This window comes from Equus caballus, chromosome 16 (assembly GCF_041296265.1).
Source record: "Equus caballus isolate H_3958 breed thoroughbred chromosome 16, TB-T2T, whole genome shotgun sequence".
Taxonomy (NCBI): Eukaryota; Metazoa; Chordata; class Mammalia; order Perissodactyla; family Equidae; genus Equus; species Equus caballus.
This window is the reverse complement of record NC_091699.1, coordinates 48575052-48593251: the sequence shown is the minus strand read 5'-3', so window position 1 is coordinate 48593251 and position 18200 is coordinate 48575052. Positions and strand designations below refer to the sequence as shown.

General features: G+C 39.6%; 1 protein-coding gene across 13 annotated transcripts in view; it reads left to right on the top strand.

The window, feature by feature from the left end:
* Positions 1–18200, top strand: part of RBM6 (RNA binding motif protein 6) — a 110014-nt gene that overhangs the window by 40500 nt on the left and 51314 nt on the right. For all 13 annotated transcript variants that reach the window (XM_001496699.6, XM_014731670.3, XM_070237558.1 and 10 more), the window contains one exon: positions 8598–8671. In XM_001496699.6, the coding sequence (XP_001496749.2) occupies positions 8598–8671 (74 nt within the window). The remainder of the gene's footprint in view (positions 1–8597; positions 8672–18200) is intronic.

Genomic DNA, 18200 nt, shown 5'->3' with positions numbered 1-18200 from the left:
CTGAAGTTCCAAGCTTCCAATCAAGTCTTGGCCTTTCTGGTGACCAGGCCCCATCCTGGAGCCATCTAGGATCCCACCAAGAGTTGCCTCATTAGAACAAAAGACACTCATACCACCCTTATCACTCATGAAATTCCAAGAGTTTTCGGAGCTCTGTGCCAGGAAACTGGAATAAAAACCAAATATCTTTATAATACCACAGATGGATCCCAAAGTTAAATCTGGCTGGTCCCTAGTACCTTTAGTTGAGCATTGGTTTTCTGTTATAAGACATAGGTGATCTAGGCTCATGGTCTGGTCAATGTGTCAGTCTTACAGAATGCCAGTTGTCTGACCCTTCTCAGGGTGCTAGTTCACTTCTGGAATAGACGAGTGGCTGGGCCAGTGTGATATGCTCTCATTGTGAGCAACTTCCACCTCAGAAGCCACTATCTTTGTGGAACCTTCCCAGAGCTCCTTAGAGTTGTTTTTCTGCGGGGTGGTTTTTTTTTTTTTGCACTAGGGCCAAGGCAGTGGGAAAGTGTTTATGGGCCATATTTTCCTTCCCATTCAAAATGAAAATAGTTTTGTAACCTATGGGTGAAGCAGATATATTCTTAGCGTATACTAGGAATCAGTGAGGAAATGCATCAGTGCTAAAATTTTAGTCCTGGGCTTATTAGAGAAGCAGGAACACTGAGGCAGCTGTCTGCTCTTTAGTCCTTGATAGTACTTTATAATAGAAGCACAGGGGTACTGAAATGCATTCTCTCTTACACCCCTGAGACCACCCTGCAAAGGAGTTAACATCATTGCTTGGTGGCATATGGAATAACCCAGGCCCAGAGAGAAGTGGCTTGATTGAGAGCATTTGGTGAGTTAGCGGTAGCTTCTGCATGTGTACAGAACTATAGCAGTTACTTTTCTTGTGTGTTGCTCCACTGAAGATACTCATTACAGTCAGGCACCACATAATGATGTTTCAGTCAAAGACATGCTGCATATATGACAGTGGTCCCATTAAATTAGTACCATATAGCCTACATGTGTAGTATAGTAGGCTATACCATCTGGGTTTGTGTCCCTCTACCCTTCTAGGTTCTTCTGGCTGGTCTAAGAATTAAATTGACATGAGACAGATTTAACAGGAGAAAGACAAACAATAGTTTAATAATATGTATATGTGGGAGAAACCCAGGAAAGCTGAATAACTCACCAAAATGGCCAAAGCTCTCATCTTAAATACCATCCTTAGCTAAAAACAAAAGAAGGTGTTGAGGGTGAGGAGAGGTAGGGACTTCCAAAAGAAGGAAGGCAGTACACAGATAGGTGAAAAGGAGCAAACTCCATTTGGAAAACAAGTGTTTGGCCATACAGAAACGAACACAGAGGGGAGCCCTGCAAACAGGCTTTTCTAGGTTCCTCGCTGTCTACCACCTAGTTCATGTTATGCTAATGTGATAGCTCACTTCCTGAGACAGATTTTTTTTATCTGAATTCTTTTAGGTGGTTAAGGGGGAGGTAGCAAGAAAAACTCAGTCTTAAAAATAATCAGCCTAATATAATCCTCACGTTAAAGAGGCATACTTTGGGGTGGCAAATTTTATTCCCCTTTAGTACACTCTGTGATGTTTGCACAACAACAAAATTGCCTAACCATGCATTTCTCAGAATGTATCCCCATTGGGAAGCGATACATGAATGTACAATTGATGTGGCATTGACTGAGCACCATCGCATGCCAGGTATTATGCTAGTATTGGGGATACAGAAATGGAAAGAAAATCTCTCTCTAATCTGAGGCATCTCTTTTTTTATTGTGGTAACATTGGTTTATGACATTATATAAATTTCACTTGTACATCATGGGACCTCTCTTGTTTTGGAATCATCTCACTGCATGGGCAGTTTGGTGCAGCATTGATGCTACTCCTCTCTTGGGTGATCCTTTTGCCATTCCTGCACCATCTCTCCTGCCAGGCTGGAGTGTTCTTGGCTGGGGGAAAAAAGGCAGATCTGTGAAAGTTCCTCTCTTACTCCTGATGGTTGCTCTGTATGTTTTTTTGTTTGTTTTCAAGTGAACAAATATTGAATTAGATCATTGGCTCCATAAAGAATAATTGTTTCCAGATAAGTAAGTCCTGAGGATATAATCTACAGCTGGTGACTATAGTTAACAATACCGTATTGCATATTTGAAAGTGGCCAAGAGAGTAGATCTTAAATGTTCTCCTCAAAAGAAAAAAAATTGCAACTATGTGTGGTGATGGATGTTAACTTATGTGGTAATCATTTTGCAGTATATACATATGTCAAATCATTATGTTGTATACCTAAAACTAATACAATGTTATATGTTAATTATATCTCAATTAAGAAAAGAATAATTGTTCCCTTTTTTGACTTCTGTAGCATCTTGAGGTGGTCTGTGCCTATCTAGTTGTCATAACTCTTCCATTAGACTAAGATGTCTGAGGACAAGGACAGTTTTTTGGGACAGGGACACATTTTTGTTTTTTAAAAACCAATTGGTACAGATGGAGAATTACATAAAATAGAACCATGTACAGTTTTCAAAAATTTAGCAAGTAATCATCAGTGTATATCTTCCTCATTTCATCTGTTTTATTATAAACCAGCAACCCTTATATGTGGTGGAGAGAACTGAAAGTCCTTATGTCAAAGTGATAGATTCTTTTTTTTTGAGGAAAATTACCCCTGAGCTAACATCTACCACCAATCCTCTTCTTTTTGCTGAAGAAGATTGGCCCTGAGCTAACATCCGTGCCCATCTTCCTCTATTTGACATGTGAGACATCTGCCACAGCATGGCTCAATAAGGGGTTGCGTAGGTCTGTGCCCAGGATCCAAACCGGTGAACCCTGGGTGTGAACTGAACTGCTACACCACCAGGCCGACCCCTAAAGTGATGTATTTTATGTGGGCCAATTGCATTCTTCCCAGATGGTAGTTTGTCGTATAAATCAGATGTTTTCCCAGTTTTCATAATGAAAGGTGTAGGTGCATATTCACTTGAGGATTTAACTGAGCCAAGTACCTGCTAGAAATTTTACACACGGGCCTCCTTTGTTGTGTTACTCCCACTGATAGGAATTTAGTTCTCTGGATCAATTCTGTTTTGTTTTTTGCTAATACCTAATTTGATAATATTTCACTTTTCTTCTAAAAGCCTATATCCCAAATGAAATGGAATTAGGAACACAGGACCTCTTGAATCTCCATTGATATTTTTCATGGTGCTTTTTATATTCATAGTGCTTTGTTCCCACAAAAATAATACTCCTTGTTTATAGGGGGAAAACCCTTATGTTTTCTTTTCCCTCAAGGATACTCAATAAAATAAAGAAACCTCTTTTCTCCTCTGCTTCTGTCCTTTAAAATCCTGATTCCTTTTTACATTTCATAATATTGTTATGTATATTCTGGGCTTTTTCAAAGTCAACCAGTATTTTCCTAATGGGAAATTTACTGAGACTTGTTTATGTTAGTTGGGTTTTTCTAGATCGGTTTGAACATAGGGCTGCTTATGTCATTTGCCTAAATAAATATTGCTTTATAGTTGTTATGAAAGTGGAGCTTGATATAGACTAACAATTGACTTAATTGGGAGCCATGTTTGTCAGCATTGCAAAGTCAGCTTTTCTAGGGCCAGAGACTAAAGAATTAGTTCTGAGGTAGGATATTATTTATCAGGGCTTCGTTTTCTGTACCTTGCTCCCCCTTCAGCGTCAGATTAGCTTTTAACACAGATACTTTTTCAAGGAACAGGCAAGCATAGTTAAGGAAGATGGAAAAGAATTGAAATTTTAATGTTACCTTTATAGATTTCTTTCCCTTGCCTTGTTCTCATCCGTCTCAGCTGCCAAGAAAAAGTGTAAGGAGCATTCACACTTCTATGAGAAATCTATACATTTAGGTTAGACAATGGCATAAGGTTTGCTTTTTATTATAAATAAGTCATATAAATAAGCACAAAGACCCATCAGCCCACCAGACTTCTTCTTAGCATGTGACAGTGGGAGAAAAAGGTAATGAAAGAGATTTTTGTTACTCTTTTTTAGCTAAGAATCTGTCTGTGGGACTGTTAACATTGTGTTTAACATCTTGATTCCAAATGGTTCCTAGCAATTTTGAATGTAAGGTTGGTTGGTCATTTTCAGAATGTTTAGGTCTCTGGGTGGAATATCTTTTGTCTACTAGAACTTTTTCTGTGAATTAATAAAATTAGATTTGAGAATTTTAAAAATCCCCAGTTTTCCCATTATATCAGTACAGCCACTGTAATAATTTTTGTATACAGTTGTGTTGCATTACATCATTTTCAGATTTCTGTGTTCACCTGTGTTTGCTCAACTCCTTTCCCCTATCCCATACCTCACTTTCCCTCTCATGGAGTGAGCATGAGAGGTGGGGATATGACTTGGCTGTGGATTCAGTTGGTTTCTGTTTCCAAGTTTCTTTGAGTGTGAGCATTCTCTGTACTGGCTGTGATTCTAAATAAAGTGATAAATTTTTCATACATTATGGGCCTTAAATGCAAGTCAGCCTCTTCATCTGGTGTCAACCAAAAGAAAAGTGATCTATTGCGACGCTGGAGGAAAAACTGGCAGTGTTGGACTTAACCTATATTGAGAGATGGTATGTTGTTCTTCACCTTGGGGTGTTCGAGTATGACTTTGACAATGCATGGTTTTCATCTCATGTGCTGACTTTTGTCTCTAACCTCTGAGTTAGGTGTGCCTTCACTGTATTTAATTCCAGTCCTTTTTCCTATACACGTTTTGTATAATTGTCCTCATTTTTAAAGCTTTTATTTATTTTTAAAATTTTTTTAAAGATTTTATTTTTCCTTTTTTCTCCCAAAACCTCCAGTACATAGTTGTGTATTATTTTAGTTGTGGGTCCTTCTGGTTGTGCTATTTGGAATGCTGCCTCAGCATGGCTTGATGAGTGGTGCCATCTCCGCACCCAGGATTCGAATCGGCGAAATCCTGGGCTGCCGAAGCAGAACGTGCAAACTTAAACACTCGGCCACGGGGCCGGCCCATAAAGCTTTTAAAATATACTATATACTGTATTAAGAAAATTATATCGAGGATATTACTATATTGTAGTTCTTATAGCCATCGTTTACAGCAAGACTTGGGTTTTTGTGTTTTCAGAATTTTGGTAGCCAGTATAGTCAGTTCATGAGAGTGAGTACTTTCTAAATTGCATACTCAGGCCTACTCACAGTGGTTCTGCTGTAGATAATTTAGAATAAGAGTAACCGTGGTGCCGCAAGTTTGTGTATTTCTTAACTATAGCCATATCTTATGCTCAAGCATGTGGGACCCTTTTTGTAATTGAGCTCTGTGGAATTTGGAATTCAGATTGCTTATATCAGCCTAGGATCCTATTAAAGGATGAGAAACTATACAGTATAGTGGTTAATAGCATTGATTTAAATCTGAACTGCCTGGGTTTGAAGCCCGGTATTGCTCTTTACCATTGAGGTGATTTTGAGCAAATTACTTTTTCTTTGTCTGCTTCTCCATGGGTATAATGAAGTTAATAATATTTACCTCATAGGGTAGTTTTGTGAGAATTGAATTAGTATTTGTAAAGTGTTTAGAATAAAGCCTTGCACCAACAGGTGCTGTGTAAATATTACTTAGATCATCATCCATTTTGGCAATTCCTGAAAATGCTTATAGTACAAAATGAGTCTTGGACACACAAAATATTTTGCTTAGGATCAAGATTGTGTACTTTTTAATTTTTTTTTAGTTTTAGGCATTATAATTACACCTTAAATTCCTGTTGTTGTTTGATAGCTGAAGTTTCTGGTAGAAGAAACTGAGTGTTTGGCTTGTGAATTTAATTTGAAATCTGAAGTACATTGTGAACATACAGTATTGTGGAGTTGATATATAGAGATGCTATTAGATGCTCATAATGTCTCCTGCAGATTGTATCTTTTCCTTCCCACTGACTTTAGTATGAAAGTCGGTTTGTCCTTTAGTCAAGTATGAATGTTGTCATGAATCTTCTCTCTCTCTGTCCACAGATTCTGTGTACTCCTCTGGGCCCCAATAGTTACTTTTTTAAGCACAGGAAGGAAACTCAGTGCTTTGCTGATTTGGTGTTAGTTCCCTGTGTTTTTCATTTTGGTGTCTATGGAGAGGGTTGCTTTCTACACACTTGGACACTCCTTGGATATGTTCTGTAGAGGTAATCAACACACTTGAGAGTACGTCTGCTTGTTCCATGTCTACCCTTTCTGAATGTGGACATGTGTTTGAGTATTTGCAGTAGATATTTGGTGATAAAAGTTACCTTAGTTGGGGCTGGCCCCGTGGCCGAGTGGTTAAGTTCGCGCGCTCCGCTGCAGGCGGCCCAGTGTTTCGTTGGTTCGAATCCTGGGCGCAGACATGGCACTGCTCATCAAACCACGCTGAGGCAGCGTCCCACATGCCACAACTAGAAGGACCCACAACAAGAATATACAACTATGTACTGGGGGGCTTTGGGGAGAAAAAGGAAAAATAAAATCTTTAAAAAAAAAAAAAAAGTTACCTTAGTTGCTTCTGCTGTTCTACAGTATTTCCCAAGGACGTTCAGAGCTTTTTACAAAATGCAGAATGTCTTATGTACGAGATGTTCACTGAGTTTGATCAAGAAAATTCACTTGTGGGGGGCCCGCCCGGTGGCGCAGTGGTTAAGTGCACATGTTCTGCTTTGGCGGCCCGGGGTTCTCCGGTTCGGATCCTGGGTGCGGACATGGCATCGCTTGTCAAGCCATGCTGTGGTAGGCATCCCACGTATAAAGTAGAGGAAGATGGGCACGGATGTTAGCTCAGGGCCAGTCTTCCTCATGAAAAAGAGGAAGATTTGCAGTAGATGTTAGCTCAGGGCTAATCTTCCTCAAAAAACGACAACAACAACAACAACAACAAAAGAAACAGAAAATCCACTTGAAAGAACTTAAGTACCAAGAAAGTTTCCATTGTTAATAGGATATATACAAATACATACACTGTTTCTCAAAAGTAATTTCACTTCTTCAAATAGTTGCTAATCAGGGGAGACTGGTTTTATAGTAAATTTAAATACAGGTTGCAGGGGTTAGTTTTAATCTGTGTTGGTCAAAGCTATGAAATTTGGTAGAAGAATCTCTCTCTCAGCCTAAGGTGGTGCTGAGATATTTAGCAGCTTTCTTTTCTCCTTCCTGGTCATTTCCTAAAATTCAAAGCAAGAGTCAACCATTGTAACATTTCATAATGAACCTGAAGTATTTAACAAATCTAAAGTCACAGCTTTATTATTATCATAACAGAATGTTTCAGGCCATTCATTCCATGTGACAAGGAATCCAGCCCATTTCACCAAGTTTAGTCTGTTTTTTAAGTTATATTTTCTATTGCCCTTGATTTTTGTTTTTGTTTTTATTTTTTGGTCTTTGATATCTTGATTCAATGATACCAGTTTCCTGTTGTTATATATACTTTGTACTGAAAATTGTCCTAGGTTTTGTATTATTTCTCTTTCCCTGAGTTTTGCTTCTGATCTGAACAAAACACATCTTTTTCTTGCTGTTCCATTTGCACGGTGTCACTCCTAAAGATGAGCTGCTTTTTCCTGTGAGGCAGTGGAGAAAGCAGGGAAGCCATTTGTGGGGCATTGCATTGACAAGTGTATTTTTGTAATTATATGATGGTAGTATCAGGGAAATTATAGAATGGGTTAGTATTAGAGTTCAGAAGCTTGTAAATCCCATGATTTCCCACTCTCATGGGTCATGAGAGCCGCAAATGACACTTGCTTAGGAGAAAGGTGAAGGGTGTTTTATAACTCTAATGGTATATACAATTCTTGAACATATATTGATTGCTAACAACTGCTATCTCTCCCCCAGCTTACCACACCGCCACTGTTTGTGCATAAGCACAGTTTTGGACCCAGCTATTTGTACTTATTTATGCTTTTACGCCTTCTTCCTTTCATAAAGATTTTAGCTGGTTTTTGACTTGAATTGAAACAAGGAAAAAAGAGGAGACCTGAAATGGTCTATCCCCTGCCAACCAGAAGCCTCCTGTGGTATCCAAACAATAGTTGCCTCAGTCTGTCAGCACTTCTATCTTTGAAGGTGGTTTCTGCTTGAAAAGTGGTGACTATTAGCATAGCTTTGGGATAATTGCTTCTCCTTCCTCTCTTGAGATACATTTTTTTTTTCAGATACTTTCTGTTCTTGTTGACTCTGTTTTTCCAGAAGATTCAGCCTGTGGTTAAAATGTTTCGGGTCCCCACTTGAACTTTCTGTTGGTTTACCCATTTCTGGGGCACCCTCGCCAGATTATCAGTGCTAAAGAGGGCAAAGGATCTTCTTGGTTAATAGAAAAAGCCATTTTGGGATGACTCTCAAAGTTCAGAAACATCCAGACTTTCCTTCAGTACTTTTTTCTGTTTGGGGTAGCATCTTTGCCTAGTATAGGGGGAGGAGGGGCTAGTTGGGAGGGCTTGTGTTTAAGGGGTTCAGAAACAGGGGATTTAAGTGTGTCTTTTGTGTTTGCAAGGCACTAACACCACTCCCGTCTGTATTTAAATGCTGTCCCCAGGTTACGACTATGGCTATGTCTGCGTGGAGTTTTCACTCTTGGAAGATGCCATCGGATGCATGGAGGCCAACCAGGTTGCTTTATACTTCGGTCAAATGATGCTGGAAGGATATATTTTTTATGTATGGGGAGGGAGGGTTTCAAATGATTAAACTTTGGAGAGGTACCAGAAATCTATCTTTGGAGCATACAACATTCAACTAAAAAGTGGTTGTGAAGAGAAACTTTCAAATAGGCTGAGAAGGTTTCTCTGGAAGAGTTGATGGGCACCCACCTCTACAGTGTACTTTAAAAACTAGACCCCAGTTGCAGTTGGACTAGACTCCAAAGACAGTAGATGGAAAAAAGTGACAGGTCTGGAGTGCTTCCCTTTGGAGTGTGACTGAGATAGGGATCCTGATGTAAGGAACAATCTTGGCTGTCTGTGATCCCAAGGATCTGCCTGGCATCTTTATACGAGGTCAATACTTATATCCAGATCTAGGGTGAAGACCACTGATGGCAACTTCTGTGGCACTCAGGTCCTGCCTGCATGTGCTACTTTCATAAGAGGGCCATTGGGGAGGAGGGAATTGTGGATTGTTTGTGTCTATTACATTCGTCATTGTTCTTTGCAAATTGGAGTTTTGTACTCAAGTTCTAGGCTGCATATAATCAGAGCTGGTGAATCTGAATCTGTACTTACCTTATGTTTGAAACACCTAGATATATTCAGCTTACCACCTAGAACTGGCCTCTGAGTCTTTAATTGAATCCTGCCTGGTGGTTTTGGGAGGTATTATGAAATGGATAGAATCCTTCTTGTCGTGGGTGTTTCCTTGAGGCAAGTTGTTTTCTTTGTGATGTGTTAGTTCCTCCATCTGTAAAATGGAAGAAAGAAGCATAGTGATATAGTTTGATTTTTATGTACCCACTGCCTATACTTAACAGTGTGAATGCAGTGTGCTCCAACTCTTAAAAGAAGGTTCTGCCAGGGCCAGCCTTGGTGACCAGTGGTTAAGTTTGGTGTGCTCCGCTTCGGTGGCCTGGATTTGATTCCCGGGCGTGGACCTACACCACTCGTCTGTCAGTGGCCATGCTATGGTGGCAGCTCACGTACAAAAAGAGGAAGATTGGCAGCAGATAATAGCTCAGGGCGAATCTTCCTCAGCAAAAAAAGAAACAAGGTTCTGCCAGAGAAGAGTAGTGTTGTATGAGAACTCTTCCTCTTTTATATAGCCTGTTTCCCTTTCATCGGCTTTGTTCCATTCAGCATGCCTCATTACATTTAACCTTTTCCCTTCTTTGGGTGTGTTCTCCCTTTATGGGTATGGAGATGACATGCTATAAAGCCTTTGGGAGCAAGCACTAATTAGAGGAAACTTTTGATGTATCTGTACCTATTACTAGTAGTATAATAATGCTAGATCTTCAGAGAATGACTGGCTTAGGATCATATCTCCTTGATAGGGTTCTTATTGATTGATTTATTCAGTGTCCATCATTGAGTCAGTCATTTCACAGATACTAATTATGTATCAGAAACTGTGCTACCTACCAATATTTGGAGAGAAGAATGAAGGCCCCAATCTGAATGCTTATGGTTGATTCCATTCTGACAATCTGTCCTAATTTGAGAAGATTCATTTAATTCATAAGCATCTTGTTCTTGTCTGTGAATCATCATTAAGTCCTTTGCCACTGTACTAAATAGTACTGTGAGTGATGGAAACGTAAATGGGGGAGCCATGGCGATGACATCTCTTTTATATCATTATCCCAACTGTGTTTCTCCTAGAAGAGTGTTGCTTTTTATCACTATTTAATGTTTGATCATAAAAATAACAATGTTATGTCTTAATGGCCTCTTCCTCCATCCCAACAGAAAATCCTGTCTAAAGTATCCAGTCCCCTAAAGAATAGTGTCAAGTAGAACTAGAGCAGCCTTCTTTAAAAACAAGGTTTAATTGTAGGCAGAGTTTCTGTTGGAGGTATATCTGGAAAAATGTTCATTTTTGCAAGTGGTATTGAGGAGGTGTGGCTTATAGACATCTCTCCCCCCACCTTCCCCACCCATTCTATAAACACTCTTAGGGCTCCCAGATCCCTGATGAATGACTCTTACCCAGAGAATGTGGCACCAGAACAAAGTAGGAGCAGGGCCAGAATTCTTCCAAATGAGAAATAGAGTGTTCTGACAGGTAGCTGTCGTCATGCATAGGTTACCATATGGCACTCTGTGCAGGAGTACAAGTAAGAGACAACCTTTGTGTTCTAGGACCTTATAATCTCAGACTAGGAAAGGTGACAGATTATGTAGTACTCATGGATCCCATAGGGTGTTCTCTCAAATAAACTGTAAATTTTTGTCTGATCTCATTTTCAGTGTTCACTGGAGTAATTCCTTAATAAGACATCACCATATCCTTATTCAGTCGACCCCATTTCCTAGATTTTTATTCTTCCCCTAGGCATAAGACAGAAGGCATACTGTTAGTGCTGCCACACAACAGAATCCTCTCTTGCTGAACTGCTTAGATTTCATAATCCAATCAGCATTCTTTCTTTTTTCTTCTTCTTCTTCTTCTTTAGAGGAAGATTGACCCTGAGCTAACAGCTGCTGCCACTCTTTCTCTTTTTTGCTTGAGGGGGATTGTCCCTGAGCTATCATCTGTAACATCTGTGCCAGTCTTCCTCTATTCTGTGTATGGGATGCCACTACAGCATGGCCTGTTCAGAGTTGTGTAGGTCTGTGCCCAGGATCCGAACCCTGGGCCACTGAAGCAGAGCATGCAAACTTAACCACTACACCACTGGGCCAGCCCAGTCAGCATTCTTTTAATAACCTTTACCACAACTCAGGATGTCTGCAAATCATTTTGATGGAAAAAATTTTTTTAACTTTTTTTTTCAGGAAGATTAGCCGTGAGCTAACATCTGCCACCAATCCTCTTTTTGCTGAGGAAGATTGGCCCTGAGCTAACATCTGTGCCCATCTTCCTCTATTTTATATGTGGGATGCCTGCCACAGCATGGGTCAATAAATGGTGCATAGGTCTGCGCCCAGAATCTGAACCAGTGAACCCTGGGCCACCAAAGCCGAACATATGAACTTAACTGCTGTGCCACCAGGCCTGCCCCTTGATGGAAAAATTTTTGAGAATGGAATCTCCAGGGAAATTTTGGTACTTGGGTGAGACAGCATAGAAAAGAGGAGTGTAGGTTCTGCAGTCAGATGTAACTTGTTAGCTGGATTGTCCCTGTTGAGTTTCTTAATCTCCCTCAGCATCAGTTCCCTGTTATCAATCTTCATGGGGGCTCTGCTGTGGATTACATGAGATCATACCTTCATGAGTGCCTGCTGTGTGCCAGGCATCTTTCTGGATGCTGGAGATGCTGCAGTAAACAAGACAGATTATATAACTTCTGTTTTAGTGATAGAAGACAGAGTATAAGCAGGTAGACAAATTTAAAGTAATATATGATAGTGCTAAGTGCTATAAAGATAATGAAGCAGAGTATTGAAAGAACGTGTAATGGGGGCAGTTTTACATGTGGTGGTCAGGGAAGCTTCTTGAGGAGTGACATTACATTTGAGTAGTGACTTGCTGAATAATGTGTACAGAACATTTAGCATAGCATCTGGTACCTAATAAGCATTTGAAATTAGATGATCATCTCCTATTTCTCCTCTCTCCCTTCTTCATGTCAAGTAATTTCCAATCATAATTCTAGGAAAATAAATTTATTTTTGTATCTAGAGTTTATTAAAACTAATTCTTTAAGGAAGTGGATGTGGATTAAGCTTCCAATAACACGGTAATAATTCCCAATAACTCTCAAAATCTTATGAGAGACAAGAATTTGAGAGAAGTCTTCACTCCTCAGAGTGCAAAAGCAAATGTTTATGGAACGTGAACGTCTCTGTTTCTTCATCCATTCTCCTTCCCTCCGTGTTTTACTTACAGACCAAATTGGTACAGATTCTGAGTCCCTATCTGCTGGGCACCTCTGAGTAGAGTGTGTGTGCGTGTGCGTGCATGTGCATTTCAGGGGTTTTTATGAAATGCTTTGGGTTGAGTTTTTGTGATTCTTTGCCATGCTAACTCTTGATGTGAAGTGTCTTTTATTTATCATTGACTAACACTTATAAGTCTAGAGGAGGGGAATAAAGGAACCTTCTGCAAGCTTGTGTTGTCAGTATTTTGGGGTATGTGTGCCTTAATGAGGTTGTTCAGGATGATAACAGAGCCTCTTCCTGCCTTTTCCCAGTGCCTTCATGGAGGCATCAAATACTAGGACACCCTGGAGCAGTACTGAGCATTGTAGCCAATGGGACTCATCAGGGAATCACTTAGCCAGCAGCTGTCTGTTTGGGGAAGTAATTTCCAACAGAGATCTGGTAGCTCATACCTTCACCACCTCCATGTAGAAGTGGAAAGCCAGCAAACACTGTGAGGCAGAGGCTTTTATTCCACCCCTACTGGAAAAGGTACTTCTAGCAGTGTCATGTACCCTTGAGTTTCTTTGTTGCCCAAGTCTCTGGAGATTGAGGATGAAGATTCTCTCTTCTCGCTGTGTGTGCCATTGCACTGGGACTTGGGGAGGGGAGTAAGAAGCATTATGTTAGAGTGTTGATCCCTTTCAGTGGTTGCCCAGTTGTGAGTACTAGCTCTCTTCAACTGTTGTCATTTGGTCTGCAGGAATTAGCATTTTGTTTTCTCAAATTTGCAGATATGATGTTTGTTGTCTATTCCTATTTGGTGAAATATTCACTAAAACGCCCTTATAAGAGATAGCTATGGGAGAAGAATTCACTTCTGTGGAATTTTTACTCAACTTTCTCAGCATCAGTCGCCTCCTTGGCCAGAGATGACTTGGCTGTATGACAGAATCAGGCTGACTTTATAAAGTGCAAGGAAAAGGATGATGTTATCAGCTAACATGAAAATTCCTGCAGACACTGGCTTTTTTCTGTTGTAGGGGATGAAGGCTGTAGAATACATGAAGTTTTATGAAGTGTTTTTGTGTCAACAAAGCTAAGAGAGTTTGGGTTTTTGAAGATACCAGGATGGCCAGGGTATATGTGAAGGTATATGAGGGAAGCCAAATCTTAAAAGGTATCTGTCCCTGTAATTAAAATGAGATCAATAAAGAAAGCTTATGTTTGAGGGATGGGAAGACTATTTGAGAGGCTACAGTGGAAAAAATGAGTGAAGACCCAGTTTGTTGGGAACTTATTCAAGTTGTTAGCAATACTGTATGAAACACTTCATTACTTAAATTGTTTGTTTTCCAAGTAACAAAAAACCGGTAATCTTTATAAATTCCTGCAAGGTTGTAGTGTTGCCTAAACCCTCACCCCAAAACTATTTCACCAAAGAGAATGTAGTATCCTGGCTTTAGCTCAGCTGTATAACTTGTAGTTTGAGTCATGCCATTCTTCCTGGAAGCATCAATTTTGGTACCTTTTCCTGATGGCTCTTAGTAGAGGTATTGGTGACAAACAGAAAGGAAAATGCGTTCTAAAATGAGTACAAATCAACAGTTGTTGAAGATTCTCACTCTCTGGAGAGTTGGGGTATTCAGGAGAATTAAAAATATGTTTAAGAATTGGTGATTTGATTATGCAGTTTGGTTACCTATCCAGTCACTGAGTCTTGCCTGGGTGCAAGGTAGGATATCGTAGTAGTTAAACACATGGACTCTGGAGGCAGACTGCCTGCCGTTGCATCCCAGCTCTGTCACCTTCTACTATATAACTTGTGCAAGCGGCTTAACGTCTCTATGTCCTCTCATACTTCTAAGGATTTAATGAGTTAATGCGTGTAAGGTGATTAGAATTGGGCCTGGCACACAGTGAACATTGAGTGTATATTTGTTATTATCACAAGAACTTCTCATCTTGACTGGAAGAAAAGTCTTAAGTTACAGCGGCTCCGTTCTTGGCTTCATGGAGTATATAACTATAAAGGATTTGGTCGCAGTCCCCAGGAGGATTGTTTTTGTATTGTAAACAGTACTTCTCATTTAGCCTTTTGTCTTGGGCTGATTATCAGGGGACTGCTTCCAGGTCTTTCTAGGAGTTTCTACTGCTTTAGCTTTCAAATCTTAAATTCTCTCAAGGGAGAGAGCAGAAGATGCACTACATGTGCCATGGAATTTGGTTAGACCACACTGGAAATCTAGCCTTTGGCTTTAAAACCCTAAGCTCTGATAACCAACTCCTGGCTTTGCCATATCTCAGACTTTCTCCAATAATTATAAGAGGTATTCTAAACTGGATTCAGTTTACTGTTCTTGAATTTGAAAAATAAACATTTATCATTTGGCAGTTTTAAGAGGAACTTCCAGTATGTCTCCTATGATAAAGTTTATAGTTATTTTTGTCATATGTATATCATGGTTAATTTCTTTGGATTGAAGTAATTTAGTTCTTAATTTGTTCTAAATTGGAAATGTGCCTGTATATTTTAACCTTATGCTTTGATGTTGTCATATCTCTTTCAGCTTGTATTTTTAGTTAATATTTGACTTTTTATAAAAATGTGATTTGCAAAGTGCAAATATTCAGTCTTGTGGCCTCTTGGAACTTGATTACAGACAGTTATCGAAAGAATAAGCAGAATAGATATAATTCTAATTAACTAGCTCAGGGTTTATACAAAGGCACAGTTCAGTTTGTGATCTTGATTTTGGCTTTGTTTTATGACTTTGTATACCTCCAGACAGTCTAGGGTTAGGAACACAGACAGACTTAGAATTCCAGCTTGATCACTCCTTAGTTCTTTTGTAACTTCTTTTGTTTTTATTGGCACCTGAGCTAACATTGTTGCCGTTTTTTTTTTCTTCTCCCCAAAGCCCCCCAGTACATAGTTATATATTCTAGTTGTACATCCTTCTGGTTCTGCTATGTGGGATGCCCCCTCACCATGGCTTGAAGAGCCGTACTAGATCCACACTCAGAATCCGAACCTGTGAAACCCTGAGCTGCCGAAGTGGAGCACATGAACTTAAGCACTTGGCTGCAGGGTTGGCCCCTTTTGTAACTTCTGAATCTCAGTTTCCTCATCTGTAAAATGGAAGGATAATCATAGTGCCTGCCTCAGAGCAGTTGTGAGATTAGCGTATGTAATGTATGTAAAGTACGTGGTACAGTGTTAGCATATGGTACGTGTTCAGTAGTAAAGGGTGATCATATAAGCTGGACTGTGCTTGGTTGTCCTCCTCTTCTTTGGCTGCTTATCCACCTCTTGGGACTCAGAGATGCCTGAAAAGTGGTAGCGCTGCTTTGGGTGGCAGCTAGATCTTTGGCAGCCAGTTCACATGGTGTTGCTGCCCAGTGCCTCTCCCATTGAGACTGAGATGTCTGGACCAACAGTGAAAGAGGCTGGGTAGCACCTGTCCTGACATTGTCTGAGGGATAAGTGAGCGCACAGGGTTCCAGGCATATGAGGAAAGAGGACCATGGCCATTCCATCCCTTCTGCAGTAGAGAACCTTGTTGTTTCTGAAGCTAGCATTACTGATAGTTCTTCTATCACAGAATTCTCTTAGACTACAAGTGGCATTGAGTGTTATTAGGCATCTGCACCCAATTGAACTTAGAGGTTATAATGCAGCTTTGTGTCTCATTCTCCACAGGGCCAAATGTTCAGGTGTTGTAGTTTTACCATCTAACTTATTTATATATGAGCTAGATATATTATAATGTATTATATATAATATGTGTATATTTCTTGTTAAGAGTATTGATGACTTAATCAAGGATAAGCTTATGTAGATTAATAATTATTTTTAATCTCACATCATGAGATTAGTAATGCTAGTGTTATACACTAATAATGTATATTTTGCCAAAATTCTTGGCCAAGTGAAATTTGTGTTTAATCTATATAAATGCTATTTCCAAAGGAAAATATATAGGAAAAAAGGAATCTATCACAGAAAGTAGATTGTTGGTTACCAGGAAGAGAGGGAGGGCAAGAGCAGATAGTGAGTAACTAAGGTCTCTCTTTGGAGTGATCTATAGAATTAAATAGTGGTGATGGTTGATCAACCCTGTGAATATACTAAAACGCACTCGATTGTATAAACTACTGTAAAAGAGTGATTTTTTTTGGTATGTGAACTGTATCTCAATTTTTAAAAAAAAAATCTTTAAACTTAGCATGGAAATTATTAGCATGGTTCCAGCCCAAGGGGAATGAGTCCAGGTCTAAAATAAAATACAAATTCATTTACCAAAAGTAAAAAAAAGTGATCTATCAATTTGTTTGGAAACCAGAGATCTTAAAATGTATGAAGAATTTGGTATGGTATCTACTTACAACAGAAGAACATTTAAGCTATAAATCTGAAAGGTGATGGATGGAATTGGTAACAAAGCGCATTTGAAGTAGCGCCGTGGCTTGTGCAAAGTAGTTGCTCAGTACGATTGAGTAGCCTTTCTACTTTAGTATCTACACAGTTAGAAATAAAGGAAAGGACCATTTTGAAGTAGATTTAAAATGAAAATGCCTTTTAGGAAATACTGGGCTATTTTTTAGAGACAATATTCCTGTAACTGGATGGTTTGTAGGTACCAACTTGGATCTTTCCTGATTTCTTGAAATTGTTAACAAAGCTCAAAGCTGGAGGGTGGGGTGGGAGAGACCGAATCACTGCTGAGGTAGGTTCCCTCCCTGAATTATCGTTTTTAGAGGCTACTTTCCAGTGGCATTGACATTGTGGCTGTCGTCTTTGACCTCTAGTATGAGAGGAGTATAGGGCTTTTAAAATTATTGTTATTGAGGTCATAATAGTTTAGAACATTTTGAAACTTCACTTGTACATTATTATTTGTCATTGTATAAATGTGCCCCTTCACCCCTTGCACCCACCCCCCAACCCCATTCCTCCTGGTAACCACTAAACTGTTCTCTTTGTCCGTGTGTTTATCTTTCACATATAACTGAAATCACATGGTGTTTGTCTTCCTCTGTCTGGCTTATTTTGCTTAACATAATGCCCTCTGGGTCCATCCATGTTGTTGTGAATGGGATGATTTTTCTTTTTTTATGACTGAGGAGTATTCCATTGTATATATATACCACATCTTCTTTATCCAATTATCAGTCAGTAGGCACTTGGGTTGCTTCCATGCCTTGGCTGTTGTGACTAATGCTGCAGTGAACATAGGGGTGCATAAGTCTCTTTGAATTGTTGATTTCAAGTTCTTTGGATAAATAGCCAAAGATTTTTTTTTTTTTTTTTTGGCTTGAGGAAGATTTGCCCTGAGCTAACATCTGTGCTGGTCAGTCTTCCTCTATTTTATATATGGGTCACTGCCACAACATGGCTGATGAGTGGTGTAGGTCCACTCCCAGGATCTGAACCCACAAACCCAGGCCGCTAAAGTGGAACATGCCGAACTTAACCACTAGGCCATGGGACTGGCCCCAAAAAATTTTTTGAGAAATCTCCATACTGTTTTCCATAGTGGCTGCCCCATTTTGCATTCCACCAGCAGTGTATGAGGGTTCCCTTGTCTCCACATCCTCTCCAACATTTGTTATTTTTTGTCTTGGTGATTATAGCCGTTCTAATGGGTGTAAGGTGCTATCTTAGTGTAGTTTTGATTTGC